Here is a 13,082-nt window from a genome sequence, read left to right on the forward strand (position 1 = left end):
CTTTAGGTATCCTTTGCGGGCGGAGCGCGCGTGCCGTGCTCTCCTCGCGGCAGAGGAGGCAGCTGCTATCCGTAGTGAAAAGGGATAAGGTCAAGCCTTTGATAAAGGTGGTGAGTCTCCCGTCGTCAGGGAAAAGCGTGAGAACTTTACCTGTCAGGCCTGGGTGCAGACCACGAGGTTAAGAGCATTACGCGGCAGCGTATCCTACTCGTCCATAACCGCGCTGATCCTCCGCACGCCTTGTGGCACACTACACCGCATGACACTCGTGGTCCGTGTATTTTCGAAGTCACAACAGCGATAACTGTCCGCGCCTGGGAGCGGTGAGCGGTGGGATGGTGACGTCACGCGACCGGCCCGGCCGTCGCCATGGCAACCATGGCAACACTGCACCCCCAAGGCAGGGGCTCGGTGGCGCGCTCACTGTCGCGGCAATGCGTTCCGCGCTGGCACACTGTAACACCGCACCACCTACCCTGATCTCGCCGCGACGCATGCCCACAGACTCTCCTGACGTCCCCTCCCCCTCCCACTTGGGAGGCTCTGTCGTGAGGCGGTGACGGGGCCGCGGCCGGCTCAGACCCAGACGCGCACCGTCGTGTCCCAGGACGTGGTGCAGAACCCGATGCCGCTGTCGGCCACGCTCAGCGAAGTGATGCGGCTCTCGTGGCCAGCCAGGTTGCCTGCGGGAGGAGCGGGCGGGCGTCGGCCACGGCTGGACGGCGAGGACGCTCGGCGGGCGCTCGCCAGCGCCGGGGAGGGCGGCCGGGCGCACAGCGTGACACAGGACGCCGGAGTCACACTGAGCTCAGCGCGGCGGTGGCCTCTGCATCACACCGCGTGCCGGTCACCGACATGTCGCTGCGAACGTAAACCATTGGCGGCTGTTTGGGTGAAGATATTCTCACGAAGAGATGCTTAAAGGCTTTGCTTTGGTGGTAAGCGGGGTGCTGTGAGCTACGACACGCTGCCTTCGCCGCAGCTGCCACCGCTCCCCCCCCCCCCCCCCCCCCCCCCCTGACGTCAGGTCTTCCCTCCACGTCGCGCGGAGCCGAGCTCAGCCCCCGGCCCCGGCGCCGCACTGACCGACATGCTGCGCCTTCATGGTGTCCCAGACGTGGACTGTGTTGTCGTCGGAGCCGGCCAGCACCAGCCGGCCGGAGCGCGACAGGCCGCAGGAGGTGAACGCCGAGTTGGCCGACGGCGGCGTGTACTCGGCCAGCTGCTGGTCGGCCCGCAGGTCGAACAGGCGCGTCGTCTTGTCCTCCGAGCTGGTGGCGAACGCCTGGCCCGACGGGTGGAACTGGTGGTGCCGGGAGGCGCGGGTCACGGTGACCGGCAGGACGACGGTCAGTCGGCCGCCAGAGGCGACTACAGTGGTCACCACTGACCTGCTTTTAAACGCTCGGAAACGGCTTTTAATGCTTAAGTTCTTGCTGATGTTAAAAAGTTATGCATTCTTTCTGCGTTAGATTTTCCTCTAGTTTTAAATGGATATAGTATTTTAGAATGTTTGCAGGTTTTGAAATGCTTTATACAGATGTCACGCATTCTACAAGAATAACAGACGACCATCCCTTCATTCATTCACCCCGTCGTCCGTCCCTCCTGCGCCACTCACGCAGACTGAGTTGACGTCGCTCTGGTGGCCCCAGAAGGTCTGCTTGGCGGAGCCCGGCTCGCGCACGTCCCACAGCTTGGCCGTGCGGTCGACGCTGCCGGTGACGAAGTGCCCGCCATCGCCGGCCACAGACAGCGTGACCACGTCGCCCTCGTGGCCGTGGAACTCGCCCAGGTTCTTCCCGGCCTGGACGTCCCAGAGCACGCTGGTGGCGGCGGCGGGGCGGGTCACGCTACGCGCTGAGAGCGGGCGGGGAGCGCGGAGTCCGGAGTGGGGTCACAGAGCACCGCGGGCGCTGTCCGATGCGCCAGCATGGCTCGACGGTGACATCCAAGGGAAGGCGTCGAGAAGGAAACGCTGAAACGCGACGGCTTCGATATGGGCGCGGACTGCGCTGTGTACGTGTTGAAATGTGCGGCAATGTGCGGTAGGATAGCGTGCGGATAGAGGTGGAGGGTGGACAGCGGCTTAGTGGGATGGAAACTTCGCCCCTGAGAGTGGGCGTTTTTGTGACGGGGACTGCACTTTTGAAACAATCTAGAAAGGAGATAAATAACCTGAGATGCTGGTCGATGTAGCCCATGCATATTGAACCCGTGTTTAATGCAGCAGCCTGTCGCTCGATATCACGTTTTGTCGTCCGTTGTCGAATAAATTCCAATAACTGACACAGTTTGCAACTACGTGACTTAAATGATCAGATGCACTGCAAAACAATGCTTCATCAGCCACAGAAAAAAATGCAGTCGACCACCGCTGCCGAAAGGAACGGTCATCAGCTGTTGCATGTGGGCGTCATAGCCTGGCGGAGGCACGCTCCCATCACTGCGGGTTGTGAGCTCCAGAGTTGCCACCAGCTGTTTTTCCCCCCAAGATCGTGGTCAATAGCCATAGCGAATACATAAATCGTGACATAAACCCCCGCAATGCAGTGAAGCGCGGTCGCGGCCGGGGTGGGGTGCCACGAACGTCACGAGGTCAGCTCACATCTTCATGTCGGCCGAACCAGTGACGAGACGGCTGTCGTCCAGGAAGCGGGCGCAGCTGAGGAAGCCCTCGAACGCGCTGATCTCGCGGATCACCTTGGCCTGGCCGCTGCTGTCGCGGTTGTTGAGGTCGTGGATGGTTACCTGGTTGTCCATGCCGCCGCTGGCTGGCACATGGGACGGAAGAGAGAGCGCCGGTCACACATGGTACATGGCGAGAGAGAGGGAGGGGGCTACACCCGGCACGGAGTGGGAGAGAGAGAGAGAGAGAGAGAGAGAGAGAGAGAGAGAGAGAGAGAGAGAGAGAGAGAGAGAGAGAGAGGGAGAGAGAGAGACCGCACTTGTCGCTGCAGTGTGGCCGCGGGAACAATAACACACCGATAACACACTGCAATCCGTAGACTCGCTCCCTCTCTCATCCGGTGTCGTTTATGCTTCGATATCCTCTGTGTATGCCAAACATCGAAGATGCGTTTAAATATGAATGCATTTTTTTAAAAACTGAATATGCGGAGGCAAATATTATGTGATTTCTGACCGAACATTGGGTTGGCGTGCCCTTCATCTCCATTTGAGCAAAACTGACAAGTGCTAAGCCTCTCCGGTGCGGCAGACCCTGCATGCACCTGAGTCATCACGAGTCGCACGCGGCCGCTCGACTCCGCCGCACGCCGCGTCCAATCGGGCGTGACCAGAAGCTCACGGCGCGCTCGTGGTCGTGATCTGGGCCTGCCCCGCCCCCCGCCCCCGAACGTCACGCCGCAGCGCCGCCGGCGACGCCGTGCCGCTTTCGGGGAAACCACGGGAAGATTTCCGTCACGCCGCCGTACACGGAGGGAGAGACCACACGCGGTCCGCTGAGAGACCACACGCGGTCCGCTGAGAGACCACACGCGGTTCGCTGAGAGACCACACGCGGTCCACTGAGAGACCGCACGCGGTCCGCTGAGAGACCACACGCGGTCCGCTGAGAGACCACACGCGGCTCGCTGAGAGACCGCGGCCTCCTGGCTTGAGAGCGGACCACCGCCGGCCGGCTCACCCACAAAGTTTCCGGACGGCGCGAAGGCGGTGGCCATGACCCAGGCGGAGCGTAGGGGGATGATCTGAGTCTTATTGCCGGTCCACGTGTCCCAGATGATGAGTTTGCCGTCCAGAGAGCCGCTGACGCAGTGCCTGCAACGATGAGGCCAAGCTCGGTCTGGGGAGTCGGTCTGAGCCGCACAATCGGTGGGTGGGGGGCGAGGGGAAGACTCCTGTCTCCCCCCCCCCCCCTCGCCTCGGGAGACCTCCGTCTCCGCGCAGGGCAAGAGAAAGAGAGTGAGGGACGGAGTGTGAGCGAGGAAACAAGATGTTATATAAAAGGGGGATAAGCGCAAGTCGCGTCACGTAGGAGCAAAAAGAAAGAGAAAGAGAGAGAGATGGGTATATATATATATATATATATATATATATATATATATATATATACATATGTGTGTGTGCGTATGTGTGTGTGTTTGTGTGTGTGTGTGTGTGTGTGTGTGTGTGTGTGTGTGTGTGTGTGTGTGTGTGTGTGTGTGTGTGTGTGTGTGTGTGTGTGTGTGTTTTGGAATATTTTTGCAGATTCCTATCTTTTATACACGTTCGATTAAAAGTAATTGTTGACAGCATTGACGAGCTTTTTGACGCATCATTCTAGTTACCGGGCTTTTAACTCGGCATTATCGTTTTGGTTAAAGATGGTTCGCACAAAATTACTCAGCATTTAAGCACCGTCCGTTGTTAGCCTGTTTTCGATATGCAGTCGTGTTAAATCGCTGTCCTTGTCATTACGCATCCCACTAAGGACGGCTGGATGTAGGATAGTGAGACGTAGGATGGCATTATCGTAATAAGAAAATCTCTAATTTGTATGAGAAACATCCCAGACAAACCCGACAAAGTTAAATGCACCTATGTAATGCATCAATTCAAATGCAACATCAAAGATTGAAAACTTCGTTCTATACACTACATTGGTGTAACCACGACACTCTCACGACGCCTGGCAATGCGTTTACGTGACGGGGTGGGTACCTCCGGACCATATGCGACACGAACACGACAGGACATTGACACAACAACTGACAGACAACGCTGACGTTTTACGGACGTGCAATGACAGAAGACGCCTTCAAATTTGGGGAAGTATGTTCACTAACGAGGTCCCTCCAGCCAAATTCAGACAAATTCTTGTACAACTGTTGAACTTTTAGGTGGTGGGTGGTGAGCACTATTGACGTGATTATGACAATAGTGTTCTCATTGTGTCTTTGTAGTGGTCCCATTATGAATGTATTTTGTATATATCAAAGTAAAAAAGGATTCTGGCTTACTTCATTTAGCCACGTTTCATCTGTGTCTTCCGTACCAAGAGATGTTTTCCAATAAAAGTGCACAATTTTTTATCCTTTAAAACTCAAAACTTATTTCTTGTGACATCCAGTCTTCTGCAGCGATGAGATAGGATCTCGAAACGTTAGAATGTAAAGAGCGACGAATATATGAATAACTGTGTGCGAATCATCTTTAACCTAGACGATAATGCCAAGTTAAAAGCCCGGAAACTAGAACGATGAGTCAAAAAGCTCGTCACTGCTGAGTCAGCAGCCATTTTTAATCGAACATGCATATGTTGAGGTAACTCAATCCAGACGCATACATTGCAGGTGATATCCGAGTCGGGCCTTCTGTTCGTGATCGCCACCATGCGGCTCCCAAGTCATCTCGGCCCTGATCTGCTGCCTCAGTTCGTGATTGTCACCATGTCGCCCTCACATCATCTCCGCCCTGACCTGCTGTCTCCGCTGAAATGGACGCCATTGACCTTGTTGATGTGGCCCTTGAGGATGCGTTTGCACGAGGCGCGGATGCGCGGGGCGTCCTGCAGATCGGCGCAGACCGTGACCAGGTCGGCGTCGGCCACCTTCTTCTGGGCCTCCTGCGGGCAGGACGTTCAACCGGAGGTCATCCGGGGCCATGACAGGTCAAACGAGGTCGTGGTGTCATCTCAACCAGGGTGGTCTTCACGCAGGATCACGGCACGCCAGACAGGGCGCAGGCCTCTGGTGTCGTCCGTTGTCAACCGAGGCAGCGATCGTGCAGGGTAAGGTCAGGTGACGGAAGGTCAAGGCTGTGCGAGGTCAACAAAGATGGTATATTATTTACTACCAAGGAAGGTCTCGATTCACCCCCAGACCCGCTCAATAGAGCCCCAGTGATGGCAGATCACCGGATGAGGCTGAGGTTGAGAAAGGGGAGGGGAACAAGCGCGAATGTATGCGTCGCTTGTTGCCATACAACAATGTAAGAGTTCACATTATTTGTCTCGGTGTATGTTACTGCTCCCGTCCCCCCCCCGCCGCCTCGCTCCCACCGTTCCCGTTGCTGTCGCTCGGAGGTCAGCACTGCTGAAGTCTCGTCTCCCGGGGAAGTCGACTCATCAGAAGCCGTCTCGCTCGGGCAGGGCGCTACGGCTTCAGCCCCGTCACATTCAGCTGTTCCCGGGACTAAAGTAGCGTGTCGTGCATCTCTGCGCCATCGCAGCGGCGCCGCCTCGGTATTCGCCACCCAAATAGCTAGCAGCATCTCGATTAGCAAGAACTATCTTAGCAATTTCGCAACGGCGAAGACTGTGGCTGGAGTAAGTGCATTTCGCCCGCAGTCGGCTCAGGAAAAATTGAGCTAGGTCACCACGCGGATGAGTCTCACGCAGCTGCGCGTGTGATCACATGTTCGCCGTCACGCCTCATCTGGCATGTGTCTCCACGTCACGTGTCTCGTGTCGCTCGGGCGGTGCGTGGGGGCACAGCCGCCGTGGCAGGCGGCGAAAGTGACGCGGGCGGGTCACGCCGCCGTCACGGCGCGTCACGAGTGATCAGAGGCCCGGGCCGGCGGCGGTCGGGAAGGCAGAGGCTCGCTGCCCACCACCGCCGGCAGACGTCATGCCCTGGGCTGTGACTGTGACTGTGGTGCTCTGCGCCTTTGGAACGGCGACGCTGGCGGCGGACGCGGCGGCGGCGGCGGAGGCGGACGCAGAGCCGGCGGCTGGCAGCCTTTCATGCACTTCGGGACACAGTAAGTTGCTCGTCGGGACAATCGCAAAGTCCAGCCCGATGGTTGTGGAATGCTCGCCGATTTTTACAACTGTTGCAGGATTAATCATCAAACCACATTTAATCAATATGACTTAAATTTAGTATGTAATGATCATGCAGACTTTTTTACTCAGATCTCGTTCTAGCTTCTCTTGGCTTTCCGTTATAATGCTTATGTGATTGCATTATTAAGCATGAAAGATTCCACAGATGACGGCCTCGTTAGTAGTTGCGGAGCTAGCTCCTGCTCCACGCAGACTCCCCTGCTCCAGGGCAATTTTCAGCACAACTGTCCCAGCATTGTCAAAATCCAGCGGCAGAGCTGTCGCCCTACACCCTGGTACGTGGCCTGAGACATGCCCGGCCACCCGGTGGCGCAACAGTGAACACCCCACCTGACCTGGGCTAAAACGATCTGACCTGAGCGAGGCTGACCTGACCTGAGCTAGACCGATATCACCCGACGTGAGCTAAATGCACATGCTCTGACTCTGAATTAGATTGGTCTGACCCGACCCAAACTACACCAACCTGACCTGCCCTGAGCTACACCAGCCTGATCTGACCAGAGCTACACCAGCCTGACCTGACCTGAGCGGCACAAACATAACCTAGTATGTGCTAAGCGGACCTGACCTGGCCCAACCCACCTTGATGGCCTCAATAGCCGCCTCCAGCTCCGTCTTGAGCTTGTCCAGCTCGGGGTCCTTGGACGTCATGGCCGCTGCCGCCGCCGCCCCGCCGCCCGCCTATGTGCGGCCTCTCGCCGACGCGTAGCGCTACGGCTGCCCCTAATCGGATCCGCCGTCACGTGACAGGCGTAGCTACGGCTTCCGACGGGCGCCGTCGCCGCCGGCCGGGCGGGACGGTCGCCGGCGACGTCTCGGCAGGTAGCCGGCGCCTTTCAGAGGGCCTCGCGATGGATCCGGACGATGGGGAGGCCCTGGCGAGCCTGGGGAGCGTGTCAGTTGTCCACGGCGCCGAAACTGGCGCGCTGCATATCTGGCCAGGATCCCATTAGAGCGGCACAGCATCGTCCAATGCGTGTATGTGAGTCGCGCCAAAGTTGTCATCACGCGGTTCATCCATTACCGCGTTGGCTGCAGCACTACTCAGTGAACTCAGTGAATGGGTGTGCGCGATCGCGTGTTTCAACACGTCCAGGGACCCATCGGCGTAGCCTTAGGCACGGTGTTTGTACTCGCGTTCCCATGACCGCATCGCTAGGCCGAAGCGAAGGCAGCCTTTGTGTCCGCGTTCTCCGTGGGATCTCGAGCGCATCCGTTGCCTATGCGTATCCTATTATCCTGTCTGTCAGCTCGTCCGCAGATGGCCGGTCCAGGCTGGCGAATGGTCCTCTCGGTTGGCCGGGCTGGCGGATGGTCCTCTCGGTCGGCCGGGCTGGCGTCAGCCGTCCACGGCCAGGTCCTCCGTTGACCTCGTGGCAGGGTCATCTCGCTCCAGGCGCACCGGCGGCGACGTGGTGCCGGCGCGATCTGCTGGAGCTTGCGGGACTCGCGGCCGGCGGCGACGGCTTGGGTGCGGTGTGACCTCCTCGGGTCACTCATTAAGAACATTCCAGTCATTTAGGCTCTCACGTCTTGTCGCTCAATACGCGGTGCTGTGCTAAGGACTGTGCTAATAACCACAGCCTCTTAAACCGAAAGGCTCCGATGACACGTACTGAGCAAAAGTATGGGAGAAACTTGCCAGCGGGCGTCAGTGTTCACCACAACGACTAGAGGACTCTTTTTAAACGTCTATAACTAGACAACGTTGGTAAGAAAACGTCTAGCTGCCCAAAAGCTGAGCTCAAGAGAGTCCTAAGACGACGCTTATGTATTCAGCCTTGGGAGAAGATTATGGCTGTTGGCAACAATTTGTATAACCTGAGATCCGCATGGTCTTTTGCTGCTGCTAAAATTTCTGTCTATAAGTCGGTATTTATTGTACCGTGTTCGATGGTCTTCAAGGGGCTTTACATGCTACATTGTCCGTGCACATTTTCCTTTCAGCCGATTGACTCGTGTGTGTGGCGTGCCATATCCCAGATGGACGCACTGGGGTGTCGAGGGCTGGTCGAATTGGCACGGACATAGGACTGGCGTCACCAGTCCACGCTGCCCAAAGACCGTGCAAACCTCCCGATGGTACGGTGGCATTCACCTGTTTGCCATCTAATTCGCTGTACTCTCTAATGCTATTTAACTAATGCTAATCTAACTAATGCCATCTAACTAATGCTATCTCATCGAACTCGTCTAATGCTCGTTTCGTTTGCACAGCTTGCCAGCTAAGAATGAGTGTTTCGCATGCAGATGGTTTGTTTGCATTACTCTTCTACGACTTAAGGCACGAGCCTCCTGTATTGTTAAAAAAGGTGTACGCAGAATTTTGCGATTGGGGGGGGGGGGCAATTTTACAATGAAAACCTCATTAATCGCACCACAGGCCTACACAATTTCCTGTGTATGTCGCAAAAGATCGCATGCTCCCGATCTGGCACGTTTGCGTGCTTGCTTAGAAACTTTGAATGTCGATATTCAGTCGCGTAAATATTACAGATCATACATTTCCAATGGGGGAGGGGGGGACGATGTGCCCACAGGGCTGTGACGTACGTACGTCCCTCATTTTAAGCCGAGAATATGCTGCTCCAGCGATGGACCTCACTCGGTGTTCCGGATTTCCGCTCACACGGATAGGAGGGAAGACTTAAGCACGACTGCGCTCACACGACTAGGACCAGACGAAATACGCATCGATCTCCGCATTTGTGATATAAGGACTGCTTTTTTAGTTACCACGGGAATATGTCGAGTTATAGGGCAGTATGATGGCGTTCATGGGCTTAAATCACAGTTCAGTGCTATATCTTGCACCTAATTGCGCCAGAAAAAGGGTGTGGATGAATGATGCGAAACATTTTGTTCGCTGTGTCCAAGAGTGAAATAGATATTGGCGTACCATCGGCGTCTCCATGTAACTTAATTGCTATTGAGAAGCCTCACCATATACACAGCACTGAAACGTCAATTTTTAAATACGGTCATTGCTTGCCTGATAACGCCGCTCGATGAGTACCTCCTCTCAAAATGAAGGTCAGTTGTTTTCAGCGAACCGCCAACGCATAATGCTGATTACCATCATAAGCGCAAGGCCTCTCTTGCTGATATCAGACTCATGCTAATGCCAAAGCACTGGTCGCATCTTTTATCAAGACGGCCATTCTGTTGACAGGTCCAGTCACGACCCTCCACCGTTCCGTGTCTTCAGTTATAAACATGTCTGTTGAGGTCGTACAATTTCAGTGTTACTTTTAAGTATAGATAGTTTTCGGCAGTGCACATGATATATTTTCCGTAGTCTCTCCACAGAAAAGGCGTCATGTGTGCTTTCCTCTCTAGTCTGCACACGTGTCAGGCCCCGTCCTTTTGCATAGAACTGTCCTGATGCGTTTTGGACCACATCCCATTAACAATATTCGAAACCTACTGCATCGGACGGTTTTTTAATTATCGGACCGTCTTTCTAAGCTGTTTCCTGTAAATTACGTCCTTTCTCAGCTTCTCTCAAATACGCAGTTTCAACTGGGCTTGAAATCGGAAAAAAATCCTTTATTAAAGTAACATTTAGTTAACCCTTTAAGCTGAGCCCCGTATCCTCACCGATTTCAAAAGTGGCACCCTGTTCCCCCTGGCCGCAGCTGAAGGTAATTGTGTGAACGCCATCGTGCATCTTTACATTTGCACCAGTCGCATCGAAATGCGTAGGGAATGCGTATAGACAATGCATACAGCATGCGTTATCTTACTGAATCTGATATGCCGTAAGTTAAATGCATTTGCGAGGAACATTACGCACGGAGATAAGACAGGAGTAATCGCGTCATTCCTCGGAGAAAAACCAGGAGAATGGAAAATAGCTGCGTTGATATTTCGGCAACATGTCTGTTGAAACGAATAGGCGAAGACCTGCACTATGATGTGAATGGCAGGAAGAAGATAGCCTTATTCCCCGGAGAAAAAACAGGAAAATAGGTATACAGATGTGCTGATATTTCGGCAACATGTCTTTATTGAAAAGAATAGATGAATACCAGCATTGCGATGTGAATAACAGAAAGAAGATAGCCTTATTCCTCGGAGAAAAAAAACGGAAGAATAGGGATATGGATGTGTTATTTCGGCAACAAGCCTTTAGCGAAACGAATAACTGAGTAGCCACCGACCAGAGCGTCCTAGCGTCTCCAACGTCCGCTTCTGCGACTTCTCTGCCACGATGTGGATGCGTATATACATAGATGAGGAATAAGGGCATTGCCACTGTCTTATTTCTTGAATCTCATATATTTTTAAGCAACGCGACGCACGTCGTCACGTCCTCTTTTAAGGAGCGCAAGGGAAGCCATCGGCCATATTAATGTTCACGGGCCATGGCTTAAACGGGATTTGAGCCCGGGACCCCACAAGAAATCCGACGCGCTAAGCACTCGGCCATTACACCCCCGAATTTGAGAAGCACACGTGACTTACGCGCTACCTTACGTCGAACCCGATTTGAACGCATTTTGATTCATCCAGCTCATGTGCGTAACCTCTGGGCGGGGATGAGAACACGCTTCACGATGAAAACAAAATTGTTTCTGTCCTCTCCAGCTCTGCCTGTAAAATGCAGCTTTCACGCTATCACGTTCACCGGGTCATGCTGTCTCGTCACAGATTCCTATCTGACCCTTCCAGTCTCAGAGACGTGATTGCACCCATGCGTCAGCCAAATAACTTATAAATCTAAGAAGCGTGATGCAACAATTTGGGTGAGGAAAAGCGATGCGGATAATGGCGTTTATGTAAAAGTGTACGAATCGCGTACGTGAACAAATGTATTGCAATGAACGTATTATTGCGAACCTCGGCGAAATCCAGCGAGTGGGTTTTCAAACACCGCGTCAGTACATGTCACATAGATAAACACAGAACACGCAACACGTGCAAATGGAACGCAACGCCGGCGATACACATACGATGTTATAAAACATGAGCGACTAAGGATACAATCAGCACCTGCACGTCATGGCCAGTTCGTCAGTTTAGGTAATTTTCTGCTGAAAGACATTGATTTGCCCTTGAACTCATCTAAGTTTTTGCACTGGCACGTGGCAGCGGGGAGGCGATTCCACGCAGGCACGGCTCGATGGGGAACTGCCCTTTTCACGCACTCTAAGCGAGGATGATTTATAGTGCTCTTGTACAGTACAGTTTCGTCATCGGTGGCTCTGGTGGCCGCTGAGATACTTCAGATCGGCGCCTGATCAGGTTGCTGATAGCCGGTGGCCCATCAGGCGCGTGAATGGCGCGATGCAAGCATTTGTATTATTATATGCATTATATGTTTGTATTATACATATGCATTCGCGGCGGGTGACAGTCTCGTCGGAATTGGTCCAATTTAGCTGTTCTCTGGATTCCGTGACGTGATCTCGTCTGCGTTTGCCGGCAATAATTCTGACGGCGAAGTTAATAGCCTTATCCAGGCGCTGGCGCTGAACGGCTGTTGTCCGGGCCCATGCAGGTAAACAATATCTGATGTGAGGGAAGACCAGTGACTCAACTAGGGACTTTATTGTGGAGCTGGGAAGCACACTGCCTAAGCTTGTGAATAGATATCAGGGAGCCAAAACAGTGCTGAGTAGTTTTGGCCGTTTGATGCTGCCAGTTGATATTTTTATCGATGAGCATGATGTACTCTGGAGACAGACGGGAGTTATCAAAGCTCAGCCCGGCGGCTTTGCGGGTGTTGGTGGATGTGCTAGCAACAATGAATTCAGTTTTTGATGGGTCGATCTTCAGGCCATTGTGACGAAACCATACTGAGACTGCAGGCAGATCGGACTCAACACACGAACGCAGCTGAGCGAGACCACGGGCAGATGGTGATGATTCATGCGTGCACATATTATGATGGCACGTGCCTCGAATGCTTGTTTATATGAGGCTTTGTGGAGGCCAGGTTTGGTGTCATGCCCGTGCAAGCCTTACTTAGTTGTCCGTTTTTGCGTTTACGAAGATTGCTTTTGCGAGAAAATGTCATGCAAATATACGCGGCAAGGAGTTTTCCTATAGGTCACGCGTGTAAGAAAGGGAGGTAGGAAGTTATATTTTGTAAATATGGAAAATCTTGCAATGAGCAAATCTGCCGTAAATTCTGCAGTTCTGGTGTACCTAAATTCCACGGCCCTGTGTGCTTCCGGGAGCTTTGACCAATTGAGTGGTTCAGACAATGGCCACTAGATGCCACTAGTAACATTGTTTACAATCAGCTGATGGTTCGCGGCTGAGTGACACCGTTTCTGGCGCC

The 13,082-nt window shown here is 53.8% G+C and overlaps 1 protein-coding gene across 1 annotated transcript; it reads right to left on the reverse strand.

Annotated features, from left to right (window-relative positions):
• Positions 1 to 263: 263 nt before the first annotated feature.
• On the reverse strand, positions 264 to 7,462 carry Gbeta76C (guanine nucleotide-binding protein subunit beta-2). Its single transcript, XM_037219928.1, has 7 exons — positions 7,376 to 7,462; positions 5,424 to 5,569; positions 3,650 to 3,783; positions 2,609 to 2,774; positions 1,622 to 1,826; positions 1,087 to 1,303; positions 264 to 683 (listed from the first exon to the last, which is right to left on the reverse strand). The coding sequence occupies exons 1-7, from the start codon at positions 7,442 to 7,444 to the stop codon at positions 577 to 579; spliced, it is 1,044 nt and encodes a 347-aa protein (XP_037075823.1). The 5' UTR covers positions 7,445 to 7,462; the 3' UTR covers positions 264 to 576.
• Between the last annotated feature and the right edge of the window lie 5,620 nt (positions 7,463 to 13,082).

Source organism: Pollicipes pollicipes, unplaced genomic scaffold (genome assembly GCF_011947565.3).
Source record: "Pollicipes pollicipes isolate AB1234 unplaced genomic scaffold, Ppol_2.1 Scaffold_4295;HRSCAF=5057_pilon_pilon_pilon, whole genome shotgun sequence".
NCBI lineage: Eukaryota > Metazoa > Arthropoda > Thecostraca > Pollicipedomorpha > Pollicipedidae > Pollicipes > Pollicipes pollicipes.

Excerpts from the sequence above, each read along its gene's own strand:
- Gbeta76C (XM_037219928.1), bottom strand. The coding sequence starts at position 7,444 with ATGACGTCCAAGGACCCCGAGCTGGACAAGCTCAAGACGGAGCTGGAG. Across the intron at positions 5,570-7,375 it reads CGGCTATTGAGGCCATCAAG|GAGGCCCAGAAGAAGGTGGC; the intron begins GTGGGTTGGGCC and ends TCCTGCCCGCAG. Across the intron at positions 1,827-2,608 it reads GGTTCGGCCGACATGAAGAT|CGTGCTCTGGGACGTCCAGG; the intron begins GTGAGCTGACCT and ends CGCCGCCACCAG.